This window comes from Eublepharis macularius, chromosome 17 (assembly GCF_028583425.1).
Source record: "Eublepharis macularius isolate TG4126 chromosome 17, MPM_Emac_v1.0, whole genome shotgun sequence".
NCBI classification, from domain to species: Eukaryota; Metazoa; Chordata; class Lepidosauria; order Squamata; family Eublepharidae; genus Eublepharis; species Eublepharis macularius.
This window is the reverse complement of record NC_072806.1, coordinates 22,071,475-22,091,169: the sequence shown is the minus strand read 5'-3', so window position 1 is coordinate 22,091,169 and position 19,695 is coordinate 22,071,475. Positions and strand designations below refer to the sequence as shown.

The following is a 19,695-nucleotide window of genomic DNA, read 5'->3' as shown; positions in this document are numbered from 1 at the left end:
ATCTTCTTTTCACTTCCCTTAAAATTTCCTCAGACCTTTGCCCCAATAATATGCCCACATTTGCCACAGATATCTTACTGGAGCTGAAGCAATCCTGTACTCACTCACACGGGAGTAAGCCCCAATTGAATACAGTGGAACTTGGTTCTGAATAGACATGGGCCATTTTCACACGCACCCGTAAGATCACATGAAACTCATGGAACGAAGCGTCTTCCTAGTGCGATTTCCTGGCACGATCCCCTTTAATGGCGCAATGACATCAGAAATTGTGCCATTAAATGGGATCGTGCTGGGAAATTGTGCTCGGAAGACGCGTCGTTCCATGAGTTTCGTACAATCTTCTGGAGGCTTTGGCCATGTGAAAACGGCCATGCATACAGTTGCCCTGCAAACCTCTTTTAGCTTCCCTTGAAATTCTTTGGAGGTTTGACCTAAAGAGGGAGTTCCCTACTCACGTCAGATTTTGTTTTCAGTAAAAATTCAATTACAACTCCAACTGGAACAATCTTTTTCATGTCTCCTGCAAAATTTGCAACCACCAAACCAGCACAGAACCAAAGAAGGAGATTTTTTTAAAAAACCAACAAATGATCCCAATCCCTTCATTAAATTATTCTATGACAGTGATAATTAAGTTGGCCTGTTATGTCATCTGGCTATGTTAAAAAATAATAATCATAATAATAATAAAACCACACAGAGGAAATCAAATTAGCGGGACATAATTGTACCATTTATGGAAACATAATACAAAAAATTGAAGAGCTGAAAACACACAGAAATGCATTCTAACAACAGAACAAGGAAAAAAATTGGAAAGAAAAAAAGTCAATTTACATGGGGAAAAAAGAAAAGAAAGAGAAAAGCATGACTTTGTAGCTAATGGTAAAAAAAAATAATCACAATAAAAATTGTACAGAGCCACCAAAAAGAAACAAGCGTAAAGAGAGAGAGAAAGAGAGCTAGAGAGAGAGAGAGAAGTAGAGAGGTAGAAAGATAGAAAAAAAATAACATTTAATCAAACTATTGTGCTTTTGAACAGGCTGATCTGCAGAAGTGAACGTGCGGAGGGAGACAAATACCTACCTTTGGATTGGTCAGGAATGCAATAATAAAAAAAGAAAACATTTGGAGGGCAGAATGGGAAAAAGACAATGACTCTTTAGTAATGTGCTTCAGACCTCTATGCTAATAAAACTTTGTTTTGTTGTTGAATTTTTTTTCTTTCAATTCACTTTTGCCATGGTCAATTGAGGCAAATCATTTTTTTAACCAGTTGCCTAAATAGCAGCAGCCCTTAGAAAATAAAACAAACAAAAAATGTTTCTATGTAACACTTAAAATTTTTAAAGAAAAAAAAAGTCCCAGAGAGCATGCAAGAAAAGCAGCATATGAAGGCAGAAAATGTCAAGATTTGGGATTCTGTTTGTGTTGGGGATAGGCTACAGAGGGTGGCCCCATCGAAAAAGGGAAAAATTGTAAAGTGTGCACATGAAAAGAAGGAAGATAGAGAAAGAGAGAGAGAGAGAGAGAGAAAAGGTCAGAGAGGCAGAGACAGAAAAAGAAAGAAGAGCCATAAAGGAAGCCAATCGGCATGAAAAGATGAAATGAAAATTGAGATTGTTCATTTAAAAGGGAAGTCAACTTATTCCGACACTGATAAAACTGCGATATGCATTCAGTTTTCTAGCAAGGGAAAAAATAGGTCTCTCAGTTTATTTAATTTGGTGCCAAGAAAGACAGCTTTCTTCATTTGAGAAGTGGTCAAGAAAACCTCCTTCAATCAGCTATGAAAAAGCACTACCTACAATTTTCACACAAATTGGTATAGTAATATCAGGTGCATTCATTTCATGCACCCTGATGCCCCCATAAGCTATGAAGAAATTATTGCTCACCTTCCTAGATACACAATGCGAATACTGGTGCAAATCCATGAAACCATACTTTGTCAGGAGCATATGTGAAATAAACACCCATGTGGATATATGTTAATTACATGTGTCTTTCTCACTTGCTTGGCACCCTGTCCGTGTGGTTGCTTGACTCAGACTCCATCTACACATTTTTCATGCTGTAGCACAGTGGTTAAGTGGTTGGGCTGTGAATAAGGAGTCTGCCGGTTCAAATCTGTTGGAATTTTTGCAAGTGTCCTACACTCAGTCACGAAAGAGTTAAATTGTTGCTCTGTTTGTTTAGTCAGATAGCTAGTTAGCATAGGACCACTTAGGCTTTGAGAGAAGTTCCCGCCAGAGAAAGTGGGTGTCTTTAGTCTTAATGAGGGAATCCAGGAATGTCTATTGGACAAGCCAATTTATTGGGGGGCAATTAGCTAGCAACATATACTAAGGTTTTATTGCTCTTTGTTCACTGCTACAGTCTGCTACCACTACAGTCTACTACTTCACTAGACCATGCAGTCTAAGCTTTTCTCTCTCTTGTACCTAGTTGAGACTATCAAGATGTAGTCAGAAACTGTTTGTTGTTTTTCCTACCAAATGTACCCTTTTTACCCTATTATGTAGTAAAGTATTATTTTTATAGAGCTAGAATCACAAAAGTCTGTCTACTTATTTCCATTGCGCTATTATCAACAGGGGCAGCATCAGGGTTTCTGGTGCCTGCGGCTGCCCCTACATATGCGCGCAAGTAGTGTGTGTGCGCGCACTCCCCCCGAACTGCGTGATGATGTCACTGCGTGATGATGTCATCATGCAGCAAGCTGGCCCCATTGGCCGGCAGGTGGCTGGGACGGTGCGCGGAGGCTGCCCGCACTCCCAGTCAGGCACGGTGGGTGGCTGGGGAGGTTCCGCACGCCGCCCCGGACACCTGCCATGCCTGGCCTGCAGCTGTTACGCCCAACCGGGGGCATGCGTTAGTGGTGGTGGCGGCGGCAGCGCGGGGCTGGCCAGCTGCAGCAGCTGCGGGCCAGGAACGCCAGCTCTGTGGCACGTACCTCCACCCCGGCACCCCCTCCAGTGCTCCCTTCGGTGCCTCAGTGCCCGCGGCGCCCACCTCACCACCTCAATGGTGGCGCTGGCCCTGATTTTCAAACTCTGCTACTCTGCAAACTTATATCTCATTGCTGTGCAACCCCCAACAGAATCCCACTACTGCCATGAGCTTAGTAGGTGGCCTTGGGTAAGCCACCCCTCTCAGCCCCAGCTCCCCAGCTGCATTGTGGGGATGATAATAACACTAACTAGTTCACCGCTCTGCGTGAGACACTAATCTGTCTAGAAGAGCAGTATATAAGCGCTGTTGTTGTTGTTGTTGTTGTTGTTGTTGTTGTTGTTGTTGTTAAGTTTGTTAGGGAACAACAAGAAGACATTATATCGCACATATGATGGGAATTTTGTGCCTCCTAGACATACACTAGCTGCTTTCTGTTTGCAATCAAAGCAAGCAGGGAGAAGCAGCTGCAGCCCTTCCCCTCTGCTGCATTTGCATCTCCAAACTGCGCCCCCTGGAGGCACTATTGGTTCTGTCTTTAAAATCACATTACTTCTGTGTCTTAGATGTAAATTTCACAACGGCGGCTCCCTGGAAATGTGCGGTTTGGGAGGGCCTAACCTACCTCTTAGGGTTGTTGTGAGGATAATATGGAGGCAAGGAGATGTAATGCTGCTTTGAGTCCCCATTGTGGAGAAAAGCAGTATATACATGAAGTAAATTAAGAAATACAGGTGAAGATGGGGGGGGCAGATAAAAGGTAAGTTGTTTAGTAGGTTTGGAGGAGAGAAGGAAGTAGGGAAAGGTGAGTATATGGAGGCTGCCAGGAGGAGGGAAAGAGGAAATCATGCGGGGAAGGCTGATGCAGGGACAAAATGGAAGAGAGGAATACCTGGATGCCTTGGAAGGGAGGTAAGATTAAAATGTGTTAGATAGGCAAGAATCCGGTCGGGTTGTTAAGAGAAATTCTCTTAATTCTTCTTTACCCAGTTTCTCCCTGAAATCCAAGAATCCTTTTCTTTCCCTCTTTTTAAGAATTTGGAAAAATGGAATTTCTAATCAATTCCTTTTTGATGAAAGAGCAATTTGAAGAGAGGAGGGGCAGGAAGAAAGGTTCTGCAAAATTTCAGAATTTAATTTCAGAGTTTCACTCAGTAGGTGCTCAGAGGCAGGCAATGTCTTCCCAAGCATTCCTATTTTCCTACAAAAGCACCACCTTTGGGGTGCATAACCAAGCAACTGCAAGAGCAGAAGCTACCAGGGGGCATCTTGATTTCTCTCCAAAGACAAATGAAAGAGAAATCCTACTCATAAAAGAGGGAAAAGAGAATAAGAGGGATCAATAGCTATACCTAAAAAAGTGAATTTTGGAAAAAGAAATTCCTTGACTTATGACAACCTTAGAATCTGTTTGTTTGTTTTTTTAAACTTATCCAGATGTCTTCCCTTTTAAATTTGAAATTGAAACAAATAAAGAATGGGTTAACAGCTGTCAAGAAAGATGTCTGTGCATTGATTGCAAATTTGCCAGGGGGATTCCACAGTAACACACACACACACACACACACACAAAACAAAAGAGGAAGAAATTTTTAAAAGAAGAAAACTCTAGATCCACATAACAAGAACAGAAGAAAAAAAAGGGAAAGAGTTTGCATTTCTGTACATTATAAAAGGGGGAAAAATCGGAAAGAACGATGGGGGAACAAAAAGGCACATTCAGTGTTACCTCCCCACCCCGCCCGCCACCCCGCCCCTTTCCCTGCTTCTGCCAAGCAAAGAAATGGAATTTTATATTACCGCTTTTCGAACGGGAGGCTAAAGAAAAACACAGATTGGAATTAAAAATAAAAAAAAATGCTCTTGGAGAAGAGTAGCCGCCATGCTTGTTAACAAAAGAAATATCTGTTCAGTATTATTTTGGGGAAGGACAGAAGGACAAGGGGAAGGAGGGGTTGCATTTGTCATCTTTGAAACCATCAAAAGACATTCTAAGTCAGTGTTTCCCCCAAATTTTGAGACCGTAGGCACGCCCCCCCCCAAATTAAAACCGATGGCATACTCCATGATTCCACCAGAAAACGGTTGAGTTTTACAGTGCATAAGAAGAATTTCCCTCCATCAGAGGAGCCAATCTTCTCTTTCTGCATGAGTTATTCGCCTGACTGCACTTCGATTGGAAGAAAATATATCCAAATCAGTGACTCATGCAGAGTTTTGGGCAGCCTCCTCCACAGACAGGCAATGCCACTGCATCTTTGTATAGGAGCAATAGGATCCAAGCACAGCTGATACAGAAATATTGGAAGGAGGCAAGACCAGGGCAGCAACTCATGCAGAGCTACAACAAACACCCTTCCCTGTGGGCTGGTGATTCTGGTGCACATCTCTGCAATGGGAATAACTGAATCACACTTGGTGCAGAGATGTGACAAAAAGTCCCCAACCCTACAGGATCCTGACTGGGAAGAGGCAAGGACAGGGCAGTAAATCATTCAGGGGCATAACAGCTTCCTCTGCCTGCAAGTACTTTGGAGTCAAGGGAGATTTTCATAACTGAAATTAATTTATTTCTTGCAATGCCCTGGCAGTTCCCTCTTGCCACACAGATAGGGAATCATTGGTTTTATTCACTGAAACCACCTTTTTTTTACCTGGGGGCACATCACAGAAAGTGAAGACAGATAATGAGATAAATGCAAGAAAAAAATGGTGTGAATTTGTGATGTCGATAAGAGAGAGGGGAATTATTATTAAGATAACAATAAACACAGAGGAATAATATTAAAGGGGGGGGTGGGCTGCAGGTAGAAGGAAGGCCCCAATTAAGAAAAAAGCTCTGTGTGTGTGTGTGTGTGTAAATTAAATCTCTGTGTGGGAGCTGACCTTCAAGACACTGAGGAGCTTGGAGGCAAAAAGAGGACAGGGAGTGAGGAAAGTAGAGTAAGGAATTCCAAAGGTGTCCAAACAGAATGCTCACCCTTGTTCAGGTTCATTAAGGGAAATATATCTGGTGCTGGGATTCTCAGTGGAATGTCTGGATTGTGCCTGGGCATGGGTAAATGCTGATCAACAGATGCCTGTGATTCTAAGGCAAGGAATGGGAGGAGCTCTATACATGTGGGTTAATATCCTTCCTGCAGACTCAAGGTTGGCTTGAAGTCAGGCACAAGGGAGTGCCCTGCAGACCAGCCAGAGGGAAAATAATAACACAAGGATCTGCCGCAAGGAGGTTCAGTTTCCTGAGAGGAGGACCTGGAACCCAGAACCCTGCTGCCACACCTGCTTCTTGCTTTCTTGTAAGCAACCAGCAGGGAAGCCAGAGATGGAAGCTGTTCATGCTGAAGTGCTAGGCTCTGAGCAATGACTCTGTTCAGTTAGACCCAGGTTCAAATTCCCACTCTGCCATGGAAGCACGCTAGGAGACTTCAGGCAAGTCACTCTTTCTCAGCCTAACCTACCTCACAGAATTATTGTGAGGATGAATTAGGAGAGGAGAATGATATACACCTTTTGGGGTTCTGATTGGGGAGCCAGGTTGAGTATAAATTAAGCAAATGAATAAATATCAGCTAAGGTGGTTGGCTGCTGTGCCAGTTAGATTGCTATTTAAGCGATCATTTGACCTCAGACCCCTTGTAAGAGCAACGTCTATGTTAACTGGGAGCTCTCCATGGTCCTGAAACCCTGGTTTTTGCTATCTGGTTCCAGCACTTGCAATGTCTTCCTAAGCAGTGTTATGGACTTAGAAGGACCCTCCGTTTAGGATGGCACTGCTGGTGACCTAATACCTGCTGCCTGATATCAACTGACAGAAGATAGATGACTTGAGCTGCATTTGACCCCCAACTGAGCCTTGCTCAACATCCTTAGGAGTTCTCCTAAGCGGTGCACTGCCCCAACACTAAGCACACACCTTGGCTCCCAAGGCAGCAATCGGACAAAGCACCAAGACTGGAGATGGAAGGTAGCTTTTCAGGGAATTGAGCCTTTTTATTGTTTTGCTCATGAAACAGGCTTTGTTGGGTTTTAGAGCATACCCAAATCCTGCAAAACCTGTTTGACGAGTCTCTATAGCTGAATGTACAAAAATATGGAGATGCTTTACACAGAGTCAGCTCATCGGAGCAGCTAGCTATTCTCACTGCAACTGTTCTCCAAGATCTCAGATAGAGAGGGGCCCTTCCCAACACCCCCTACGTGATATCCTTTAACTGGAGGTGCCAGAGATTAAAATTGGGACCTTTGCAAAATAAGCACTCCACCATTGAGGCACAACCTGGTATTTCCCCCCCAGCTGTTCCATTTCTTTATAATAAAGCAGGGAACTGGATGTGGGGTCTTGGCCCGCCTCCTCCTCATTCTTTCTTCAGAGGCCTACTTGCAAAAACTAGTTGCCATATATGAATAAAAGAATCAATTTTTCCTATCAAAATATGAAACGAGTCTTAAGTGAATCCTTTCAAAAGCGCTTCCTCCCTGCTCGGAAGCTATTTTCCAACTCTGCTTACAGCACAGCTCTATGGAAGGGCCCAGATGTAGCCAGCTGTTGCCTGGTAGTCTATGCTAGACAGGAGGGGCGGAGGGAGAAAGAACATCACTCCCTCTAGCTCCATTCCCCTATGTAATAACAGAACCAGTGTCATACTTGGAGCAAAATGTCTATCGAGTGGGTACATGAGTTGTGAGAACAGGGCAGACTGTACTGGGAAGTAAGATCAAGGTAGAGTCAAACCAGAATGAAACTGAAGCATCCATACCTCCTGTTGTTTCTCCACGAGGGCCCCGTGGCTATGGCGTCCATTCTGGGCGCTGCCCTTGTGTCCGTTTTGGTGAGGTGTGGCTGATCGGCTGTGGCCAGTGCAAGAAGAGGAGGGACTCCGGCTGGACCGATGGCTGTTGGCCTTCTGACCATCCTCTCTGTACTTGGGGCTCATTCTGAAGAAGGGAGGGAGCACAGAACAGTCAACCAAAGTTGGCTCACCCTTAACCCCTGCCCGTTTCCTCCTATGCTTGCAGCATTTGTGGATCTGATTGCTGCCTTTGACTCAGTAGATCGGAACTGACTGTGGGCAAAACTAGAAGGCACTAATATTGACAAATGCCTATTGTTCCTGATTTGGGAATTTCATTCCAATATATCTGCTAGAGTTAAGGTAGGACCCACAGGCTCTTTAACAGAGGAGATTCCAATTACTCGGGGTGGGGTATCAAACAGGGGCCCCCTTGCTTTTCAATCTTTATTTAAATAACAGTCCCAAGCTTGTCAGGCCCTGAGTTCTTTCCACCACCTTTGGGGGGTCAGAAAATATCGATTCTCCTATAGGCAGATGACACAGTGTTAGTTTCCTTTATTTGTATCAGTTTAGGAGGATGCTGAACAAACTGGGAAATTTCTATAAGGGCGAGACTTTAAACATCAACTTTGCTAAGACCAAAGTAATGGTCTTTGGGAAGAGACCTCAACGATTTAAATAGTCAATAGATGGCAATTCCATTGAACAATACAGAATTTTTAAGTATCTTGGGGTGACATTTAGTGAAACCCTTTGATGGAAAGCCCACCTAGATGTATACATCTCTTATAGAGCAGCACAATTTGCCCTGGCAGCTAAGAAAACCAGGGCTTGAGCTGTGCTTAATGGCTGGAACTCCTTCACCCATGTATAACGAAGGTGTTTATGTGTTTTAGGTAATTTTTATGTTTTTAAAATCATAGTTTTACTGATTGGTGTTTATGTTTGCTTATGCATTTTACTTAGTTTTATTGGCTTGATTGTGATGGCCTTTGGCTGCATGCAATAAGTGTTCTGAACTGAACACAAAACAGTCAAAAGTGGCCCACCCTTACCCCTGCTCACAGGAGCAGTGCCAGGGTTTTCGGCGCCTGTGGCTGGCCAGTGGGCCACGCGCACACCAACCTGCATGATGACATCACGTGTGACATCATCATGGGCATGCACACGAGCCAGTCAAATTGCTGTGGCGGATGGCTGGGACGGCGCGCGGGTGGCCTCCCAGGTCTCCCGCTCAGTTGCCCTGCACCGCCCCAGATGCCTGCCCGCAGCTGTTGCGCTGGGCCGGAGGTGTGTGCTGGCGGCGGCAGGAGCGCAGGGCGGGAGGGCTGGGAGGCTGCAGCTCCGTGGTGCGCACTCCTGCCCCCAGCGCCTCCTCCGGCACCCCCTCCGGCACCCCGCACCCTGAGGCAACCGCCTACCTGGCCTCAATGGGCGCACCAACCCTGCCTGCCCATTTCCTCCAGAACCTGAAACCAAAGCAGATCCTACCATGGCTTACCGGCTTGTTGATTTGCAGTTGCTGTAACTTGAAGAGAGGGAGGCACTCCGAGAACTGCAGCTGCTGTGCCTGTGAGACCGCTGGGTAGACGATTCGCTGTATGACCTGAAAGAGGAGACCCCCAAGTGGAGGCGGATGAAACAGCTCACCAGAAACCAATGTCCTGATCACCTGGCATATCTCGGTTTATTCAGTGAACACTCCAAAGGATGGCACCACAATAATACTAATTCATTCACTGTTTAACAGCCACATGGTTAGAGTGTTGGACTAGGATCTGGAAGACTCAGGTTCGAATCCCCGCTCTGCCATCAAATGCAGTGGGTGACCTTGGGACAGTTGCTGACTCTCAACCTAACCAGGATGGTTGTTTGTGTGGATAAAATGGAGGGAGGAGGCAAGATGTTCCTTGAAGGAATTGTGGAACAAAATTGTAACAAATAAGTAAATAAAATTGAGAACAAAGGAATCAGGTTTGCCGAGCTATTGTCTCTCCTTTTGTACATTTAGGGGCATCCCTTGGGTACAGCAAACTGGGACCTACTGCCCAGCAGATTGGCGGTGGCTTTGCAGCTGAAAGGATGAGGGGACACATGCTTCTAGCACCAAAGCCATCATTGATCAACTAGGTGGAAGGACCACTCAACACTTATGCCAACACCCAGGGAAATTTGGGGGCTGAAAGTGAGGGTTAACATTAACACACATTTTCAGTGGTAAAGCCACCTTCCAATCAGTCAGGCTGTGAGGGCCATCTCTCGACATCTACTGTGGAGGTTGCTCTGTCCACATTAGTTGCCAGGGCAACGGAAGTCTTGCAGGACTGGGAAATCTTGATTGGCTGGGGGTAGGTGGGAGGAGCCTGTTCCAGGCCCTCCTCCACCTAGGGACATCCCTGTGATATTTATGTGGGTTTAAATTAATGTACTAAAACTCACACAACTATGCAACTGGTGAAGAAGGTAAAGATATTAAGAGAGAGCCCTCTGAAGACGAACCCCTGTGAGGATAGATATGCAAAATAATTTCCTCCGTTTTTATCCCATACATCTTCCAGTGAGGTGTGGGTATCATTCATTCATTCATTCATTCAGTCATTCATTCAGGGGTCATTTTGTAGAAAAAGAGCTGCAGGAACTCATTAGCATAACTCATTAGCGCAACTCATTTGCATATGCTGTGCCCCTTGACATCACTGGAAGTGTGTCATTGGCATGACAGATTTGCATATGCCACACCCCCTGACATCACCTATCCTGGCTGTTTTGGACCCAATCCTGGCCATTCAGGGCCAAAATTGGGCCCAAAACGGCAAAAAGGGGCTGAAAATGGCCGAAAAGGGGCCCAAAATGGTCAGGATTGGGCCACTGCTGAGCGGGACAGTGATCCACCACCCATTAGAGGCTCAATCCTGTCTGTTTTGGGACCAATCCTGGCTGTTTTGGGCCTGATCCTGGCCATTTTGGGCCCAAATTGGGCCGTTTTGGCCCCAATCCAGGCCGAAACAGGCCCCAGATGGCCAAAAATCAGGTGGGTGGGGCCACCTGATATGTGACCCTTTTGGAGAACTACCGGAACTGCGTTCCTGCGCGCTCCCCCTCAAAATGAGCCCTGCATTCATTCATTCCAAAACACCTCCCTCCCACCACACACAACAACCTTGGGGGTAAGTTAGATTAAGGGAAAGTGTCATGCTCAACGTTACCCAGCACAAGCAGCTTGGCTGAGTGGGGATTTGAACTCAGTTCTCTCTCGTCCAAGTCAAACACTCTAATCAGTGTTCCGCTATGGCTCAAATCACAGTGCAAGTTAACAAAGGCTGTCAGTCTTTCAGGATATCACGTCTAAAGTTCCAAGTTCTCACTGCTCAGATAGACTGCTTCTGCTACAATACTCTTGCACAAATAACTTAGCGTCCAATAAGAAGCAGCTGGCCATTCAAGGGCCTACAATTCCCTACCACCCTCACCAGCTTTATCTATTGGCAATTTTTTAAAAATGGCAATAGATTCCAGGCATAGGCCCAACTAGAGGACATGATGGTGCAACCCTTCCTAGCCTGCTGCCCTTACTCAGCCTCATTAAGCTTGTTTGTCATCTGGCTTCTTAAAAATATGCTTAATGAGGACATACAAAGAAAATATTATAGAATTTAAGACCATTTAATGTATAACTCTCTCTTTGATGACCAGAATATGCTTAGGGCTAACACCTCGATAGCCCCACACTATTTATTTACAAATATTTATTTACAAAATGTATACCCTGCCTTTTTGCCCTGATCAAAGGCACCAAGGGAGCTAACAAATTAAAAGCATAAATACGCAAAAACTCAGCATTAAAATGATTAAAACCAACCTAAAATATGCATGCAAAAACACAAAAACAACAATTAAAATTAGGCAATTAAAACAATTAAAAATTAGGCAATTAAAACAATTAAAATTAAGGAGGGAATCACTGAGGGAATGCCCGATGAAACACCAGTTACCCTTCGATTCCATATGACCGACCCACGAGCTGGTCTCAGGGTTCCAGGATCGCATTTGGAAGCTCACCTTTTGCGGTCTTTGTTTTTCTCTTTCCTTTTGCTCTTGGGACTTCTGGACCTATGAGACAGCGTAAAACTGAATGCACAGAAAAAGTGCAAGAAACAACACACAACTGCAGCATAAATCACCAGCAACCTCACAGCTTTTTACCATAGGTCCCTCTGCCCTCTCCAGGGGTGCCAGCTTTCAGAGTTTCAAGGCGTTAGCCACCATCTCAGGAGCTACAGGGGGAAAACTAAGATCTCTGGGTCAAGAATTAGACATGAACGACCTTCAGCCCCTGTAGATTTGGAAACAGCCCTACAATTCGCAAGCAACACTGGTGAACATTCGATGGCAGGGATAATTTTTATGATGATGATGATTTTGCAAGAATTCTTCCGTTGTTCATAATTCTGGGCCCTCAAGTTTAGCTGGGCCAGGCCTCATTGGGTGGCTGGTGACCCTGGCCCATATTATCATATCCTATCACCCGATTGCGGTTTCATTCCTGTTATGCTATCTCCAACTGGGGGAAAGTTTTCCGACATCTTGGTGATTTCTTTGAGAGTATCTGTGTGGCTGCACAGAGGTCCTACTTCCTGCCTGCCTGCCTGCCAGCCATCCAGGGGTCTCTGCCATGCCCTTCCCATCAACTGGGTTGGCCTGAGCGCTCTGCCCATTCCAATGGCTGCTGGGGCAGGCAAAAGAGGCCCGAATGCCCATGAGGTTGGGGGGGGGGTGCTTCATGGGTAAGCAGAGCCTCCTGGACTTGCTTGGAGGCCTGTTTGGATGGTGGCAGGAGAGAAACTAAGTCCATTGTGTAAGAAGCTGTACGCACTGATTATAAATACGTTCACTGTAGTGTGTGAACAGGACTAATGGCTAACAAAGTTAATTATGATCTGGGAGGATCCTGGTTCCATTTTTTAAAACTTCTGTCACAAACCCATTGGGTAGATCCCGGTGAGCCACTCTTTCTCATACTGATCCTCCCATCAGTACAGGGAGAATATTGGCCTACCTTATAAGGCTGTTGTAAGGCTCATGTCCAAATATCATGTGCCTTACAATGAACTCTGAGCACAGGAAATACTGTATGAAATGCTAATAATTACTATTATGCTTACAGTGTAACCTTGCAGAGTTACTCCAGTCTAACCCCACTGAAATCAACTCTACTTAGGATTGTACTGTTATGCATTAATAACGAATCATTATTGCTATTATGGACTCCCTTCTAATGCCACTCAATTATTATGATGTTACATTTTAGACTTCATTGGCTATTTGTGATATTGCCAGTTACCGAGAGTTCCCTTGCAGAATCTCAGGAGACCTACCAACCATATATCTCAGGCCACGTCCCCACTAGTATTACTTAGGGTGTGCAGGGCAGGGACTTCTTCGTTTTGGAGGCCTCGCATTTATGGAACAGCCTCCCGAATAAATTCTCACCAGAAAGCTTACTGGACTTTTTCAACACCGTGTGCTTCTTGTTTCCTTTATGGGCTTTGAATGTTGACCCTTAACATCTGGTACTGGGTGCATTTTTTAATGAGGTCACAATGTCACCCTGCTCTTATAATACAAAATAATTGGATGTGATGTGATCAAAGGAACAGCGGTTCATCTATTTGAAGCCAATATAGTCGATACACATTCAATCAGGGCTTTTTTTCAGCGGGAACGTGGTGAAACGGAGTTCCGGCACCTCTTAAAAATGGTCACATGGCCGGTGGCCCCAACCCCTGATCTCCAGACAGAGGGGAGTTTAGATTGCCCTCCGCACCAGCGGCGTGGAGGGCAATCTAAACTCCCCTCTGTCTGGAGATCAGGGGATGGGGCCACCGGCCATGTGACCATTTTCGCCAAGGGCGATTTAAACTTTAAAAAACTCCCCCCTTGTTCCAGCTGACCCAAAGTGACGTCATTGTGCGGTCCTGAGTTCCACCACCTCTTTTTCCAGAAAAAAAGGCTCTGCATTCAATCAACATGATGTGGCCACCAGAAGACATTGCATAATGCAACCAGATCAGGGTGGAGGGAGTGGAATATTTCTTGATTTTGAGGGTGTGTGTGTGGTTGGGGGAGTGTTGTTAGAAAGAAGGAGCCAAGCAGGAAAGAACCTGCCCCATTAGGTCTCACCTGTGCCTCCTCTTCTTGCGAGATCCGGATGCAGATCTGATGGGCAGCCGACCAGAGGAAAACAAAGAGGGGGAGGGAAAGGGGGGCGTTGGTTGAGATAGTCGACAAGAAGTTAATTTGAGCATCTCTCTCTCTTTTCCCCCCAATGCCAGTTCCAACCAGTATTCCATGAAATGAGTGTGAGGAAGAAACGCAATCTGGGGTGGGGAAATGCAAATGAAAAGGTGGGGCTATGCAGGTTAAGGCAAGATGATTCCCAATGGCTGGGGTCGCTATTAAGGAAAGGGAATGGGGTTATCTTCTTAGGCTCCTACCCACCGCACAAGGAAGCTGCAAACACAGTTTGGTGTAGTGGTTAAGAGCACGGGACTCTAATCTGGAGAACTGGGTTTGATTTCCCACTCCTCCCCTTGAAGCCAGCTGGGTGACCTTGGGTCAGTCACAGCTTATAACAACAACAACAACATTCGATTATATCTACACCAAACTGGTTCTAGAAGCTCTCTCAGCTCAATCTACCTCATAGGGTGTTTGTTTTTGTGGGGATAATAGTGACATACTTTGTAAACTGCTCTGAGTGGGCGTTAAGTCATCCTGAAGGGTGGTATATAAATTGAATGTTGTTGTTGTTGTTGTTTTTATTGTTGTTGTTGTTGTTGTTGTTTGGTCTGCTGCTTCATTCCTTGTTTTAAAATCTTTCCCACTTCATTTTTACTTGTTTGAGATATTGTTTTTAACGTGCTCTTTTTCATCATAGGAAACTGTATTTTCTGCCACTGTGTAATGCTTTCACTTCCTATGCTGTTATTTCCCAAATTTGTTTTTACTGGTCTGTGATTTGCGAAGATTGTGTCAAGAGTTGATGTGGAAATTAAGAAGCCAGGTTATAAAGATTCTTAACAACGCTTTTAAAAAAAACTAATCTGTTCTTCTAGAGACATGAATTTGCTCCTTTCCACTGATACTGGGTGGCTTGACCCCATACACATTTTTTTTTAAAGGGGGAGCAGTTTTAAGATTCCTGAGGCATCAGTTCCACATGACCACCAAGTAATTCAGAAGTTCAACGTCCGGTGAGAAAAAAAGATAAAGGGAATTATGGAAGCATCTGCCAAGAACTAATTCTGTAACATCTAAAATCAGCCCTGTCCATTTTGTGAGAGGGTGTTCAAAAAAGGAATGCCTGATGGAAGTGAGAAAGGGAGGCCCATGATGAGGAAGGGAATTGATACAGTTGTGAATGTTGGGGTGAGTGTGAGGTTAAAGCTGTCACAGCCACTTACCTGTCCCTCCTATGCTTTTTCCCTGTCTTTTTCTTCTTCTCCTTTCGGATTGGAGAGGAGCTCTCCCCACTGGAAAGAGAACAGAAGGAACCATTTAGTGACACTGACAGAGAAGCCTAACATAGGACGGGTCAGCATTTATGGACTTGCCGAACACATAATGATCCACGTGAAGAAAGTCCAGTGTGGGCATTAAGGCTGCTTCCACATATGTTGGATAATCCACTTTCAATACTCTTTAGTGAACATTTGGAACTGCTTTTCCATGTGTGGAACAAAAAATCCACTTCCAAAGGATTGCTAAAGTGCATTGAAAGTGCATTATTCAACGTGTGTGGAAATGGCCTAAGACAACAACTTTCAGCAATTGCTCCCTCCCATTGCAGTCTCTCATTTTGAATCAGGGATTTTCCTGGGGAGGGATCCACTGATCCATAGAGACGTAATTTATGTAGATCTCAGTAGGTCATGGAGGCAGGGAAGTTAGTATTTATGCAGTGTGTTCTCTATCTCATTTCTTAACTCCTGTTCCCATATGTGTGGGCAGGGCTTTTTTTCAGCTGGAACACCGTGGAACAGAGTTCCGGAACCTCTTGAAGATGGTCACATGGCCGGTGGCCCCGCCCCCTGATCTCCAGGCAGAGGGGAGTTTAGATTGCCCTCCATGCCGCTGGAGCAGCGCGGAAGGCAATCTAAACTCCCCTCTGTCTGGAGATCAGGGGGCGGGGCCACTGGCCATGTGACCATTTTTCCCGTGGGCAATTTAAACTTTAAAAAACTCCCCCCTTGTTCCAGCTGACCCAAAGTAATGTCATTGTGCGGCCCGGAGTTCCATCACCGAGTTCCACCACCTCTTTTCCCAGAAAAAAAGCCCTGCGAAAATTGATAGTCAAGTGTCTATCAGAAGAGCAACAGAGTAGAGCCACTGCAGGACCAGTAGACCTTTGTGGATTTCTGGGAAACTCTTGAGGTATATAGAAAAATATTACATCATGAATTAATGAAAAAGGAAACATTTCCAGTGGCTTATTGCACTGGGATGTGTGCTCTGCCAGGCTGTGGGCCTTGGTTGTTGCCCAAGCATGCCAGCCCTTGATGTCGGCATTGACTACAAGCAGTCTTGGATGAGTTTCTCACCTTGTGGTGATATGGGGGGAAACGCTATCATACACATCTTGCTCAACACCAGCCCAATAGCTTCTTTCTCCTGTTTCTAGCATCTCTCTTCTTCCTGCAGAAGTTCTGTCAGATCAAAGACTGCAACTCACCTGCGCTCCGATCCAGGTTTCCTCTTTTTGCTGAGGTTGCATGACAGGAAACAGAAATGTGCAGAGGTTAAGAAGAGAGAATTTGGGGAAAGGGTCAGGTGGCTTTTGAAACTGACTTAACAGAGGAGATCAGTCAGGTTCTGTATGGCATAAACTATCAATTGGGGCCAGGTGCATTTTCTGCACAACCCTGAGGTTATGCAGTATAAGTAAAATCTGGCATGATGAGAATCACAGTCATCTGAGCAAGTTTCTAGCCCCTACAGAGGTCAAAATAAGCTTGTGGCCAATCTCTGATGAACTCTCCACATTAACTAAAAGATGCAACCAGATTAGAGTTGCCAAGTCCCCCTGTACTCCCGACGGAAGGTGGAGGCCCTGGAACCTACCTTTTGGGTGTCTCCTTTGCACACGCAAAGCACGCACGCGCCCCCAGGCCTGCACAATGATGTCACTTCCAGGAAATGACATCATCACGCAGACCGTGGCCATCCCAGGAGCACTCCCGTGCTCCACAGGGGGCCCAATTCAGCCCAGATCGAATTCAACCCACGGGGGCCCCCATTTGGCCTGGATTCAGCAATCCCTGCACTGCAGAGGCCCAATTTGGGCCAATTCGGGCTGTTTTGGGCCCGCAGGAGCGTGCCACGCCACCCGGGAGCATGCCCGTGAGGCCCGTGCCTCCCCCACCAGCCAGGTAAGCAGGGGGGCGTGGAGGTGGGGGATCCCTCATCCCCAGCGGGGGAATGGCAACCCTAAACCTGATTTCAAAAGTAGGAACCAAGCCAAGGCATCCTTCCCTGTCTATCCAAACTTCTATCTCCTTTCCTTCCCATTGGTGAGTTCCTTATCCCATTTTATCTTCCCAGTTGCTCCAAGAAGGAAGTCAGGTTGAGAAACACCCCAAGGCAACTCAGTACGTTTCATGGCTGATCAGCATTCGAACCCCGGTCTCCCCAATGCGCATTCTAGCCAGAATACCACATTCCTCTTCTCTCTTGCATATTTTTTCCTTTATGAATGCCAGACGTATATGGGGCAGGGGCTCACAGTTAAGCAACAGCAAATCAGAAAGGCATTCAGCATATGCTCAGAGGTTCTTGCTTCTCTGTTCTTTTCCTTCGTGGTAGGCTTCAGAAGAGATCCCTATCTAGCCAGGTCTCAAATTAAAACCTCGGCATCTGTGGTCAGCATCAGTGTGCATACACATGTATCAGCAGTGTTTATCCAATACCATGTGTGTCTAGTGTCTTGTTTATTTGAAAATGTCGCATTGCGTTCCTGCATCCACAGCTGTGTTCTCAGTGTAGGCTGTGGGCGTGTTTATTGTGAATTCCTTTTCTCGATGCAGGTGTTCCTATCTCTCCCCACTGTGTTTGACTGCATGTGTGGGGGCGTTTGTGAGTGCAGCAGCCTGCTCGAAAACCCTCTCCTGCGGTCAGCACTCAATAGCACCAAAATGCAACAGTGCAATGCCTGCTGCCATCTGGTGGTATAATCAGGTCGCTGGCACCACCAACAGGGGATGAGCGCTGTTTCACACTGTATTCCTTGTCTTATGCATGACACTCAGCGTTCCCGGAAGGGAATTGTTTGTAGACTTTTGGTTTATCACTCTGCAACTGAACTCCATAAGAGGCTGAAACCTGTGGCTGCCCTGGTCATCAATTAAGTGTAACAAACAGTCCGTTCGAGTCCCTTGCATGTGAAATCATTTGGAATGATTTGCTACAAAGCTTTATGTATAGGCAACTGAGCCTGGCAACCAGCCAGAGGGCTGGGGAGGCAGGGACATGGGGGGAGGCATGTGACATTGGCACCAATGCTGCTACTTCTCTTCCAGGTACAACCCGGAGGTGACAATGGTCGTACTTGGAATTGCCAGAAACAATGGTAAATGGTTTTGCTGATTTCGAGAACTACCACTGTCACTTCCTGGTTGTACCCAGAAGTGATCCCTTGGCTCAGAGGTTGGCAATGTTTTTTTGTCTTTATTTTTCTTCTGCCACTATTCCGACTGGCGGCAAAAAACAGACAAGTTTGGCAGGAGATTGTCCACAAGTGGGCACTTGGTAGACAGACAGACAGACAGACAAATTTATTGTATATAGCCTTTGCAAGTTAAAAACATATTTACAGCTCTAGAATTTTAAAATTTCTGAAATTCCATCCATTTCTAGACATTCACATTCAGATTCAAGAGATTACATTTCATTTCATTTGGCTGCTTTCTTAAGGACCATCTCTGCTCTAATTCTCCTAGCAGCTAAAGCAAAAAGTGCCACCCTGTTGGAAACAAGGGGATCCACTTGGTAGCCCTTTTTATGCACCATAAGAAGCTCAATAGTTGAGAAAGACCCTTCACAAACTGACACCCGCACCACTCCTTTCCCTAGTGATTGTGGTTAGAAATGTTGGCGTGAACGTTCCGTTTCATATGATGCATCTGACGAGATGAGGAACGGCTCACGAAAGCTTATCGCCGAAATAAACTTGGTTAGTCTGAAACGTGCCCCTTCATTTCCATTTACTCTCCAACAGAAGATTGACAGAGAAGCTACCGAGAGGATTCTTTGCCCGCCCTGGGAGCCTAGGTTCCACCTGACTTCACAACCAGTGTGACAGATGCCAAACACCTTACACTTCAAAAACCAGGTCAGCTGTCAGTGTTGCTTTTGGAAAATTTCACATCATTTGGCGCATAGAAACAGAACCCCAGTTTTTTGAGGGAATGCATATGCAGGTACTGAAGCTGTTATATGCATGGAAGGGGAAGGTGGTTTGTTTCTCACATTTTTTCTCCCCAGTGGCAGCATATAATAAAAAACCTGCCGAGCATGGCTTGGGGCACTGTGATATTCCACCTTTGACACAGATTCATGTGGGTCTTGTTATTTCTTTGTTAAAATTATAGGTGTGTGAGTGTAAGCACAAGCCTGAGGCCTTTTCTGTCTAGCCAGGAAGACCCCCACGCTTAATAAAATGCCACTGTCCTCTAATTGATAGCATGTTCGATTATGGATATTAGAGGATTAACCCCCACACCACTCTTTCCCATCACCAGACAAAATTAAATGGCACAGAGAGGCCAAAGATTTGATTATGAATGGGCCTGTTAGCATTTGGTAATTTACTGGTTGTAGCCACTGGCAAGGTAAATAACTGATGCGCATGATACCTGCCTTTGGCTTCTGTGGGCAACCTCTTGCCCTC

General features: G+C 45.5%; 1 protein-coding gene across 1 annotated transcript in view; it reads right to left on the bottom strand.

Annotated features, from left to right (window-relative positions):
* Positions 1–19,695, bottom strand: part of SRRM3 (serine/arginine repetitive matrix 3) — a 74,423-nt gene that overhangs the window by 16,685 nt on the left and 38,043 nt on the right. Inside the window, exons 5-11 of the mRNA XM_055000989.1 lie at positions 16,483–16,512; positions 15,215–15,283; positions 13,932–13,967; positions 11,811–11,861; positions 9,253–9,357; positions 7,716–7,893; positions 6,747–6,749 (exon numbers count right to left, since the gene is read on the bottom strand). Coding sequence (XP_054856964.1) covers positions 6,747–6,749; positions 7,716–7,893; positions 9,253–9,357; positions 11,811–11,861; positions 13,932–13,967; positions 15,215–15,283; positions 16,483–16,512 — 472 coding nt within the window. The remainder of the gene's footprint in view (positions 1–6,746; positions 6,750–7,715; positions 7,894–9,252; positions 9,358–11,810; positions 11,862–13,931; positions 13,968–15,214; positions 15,284–16,482; positions 16,513–19,695) is intronic.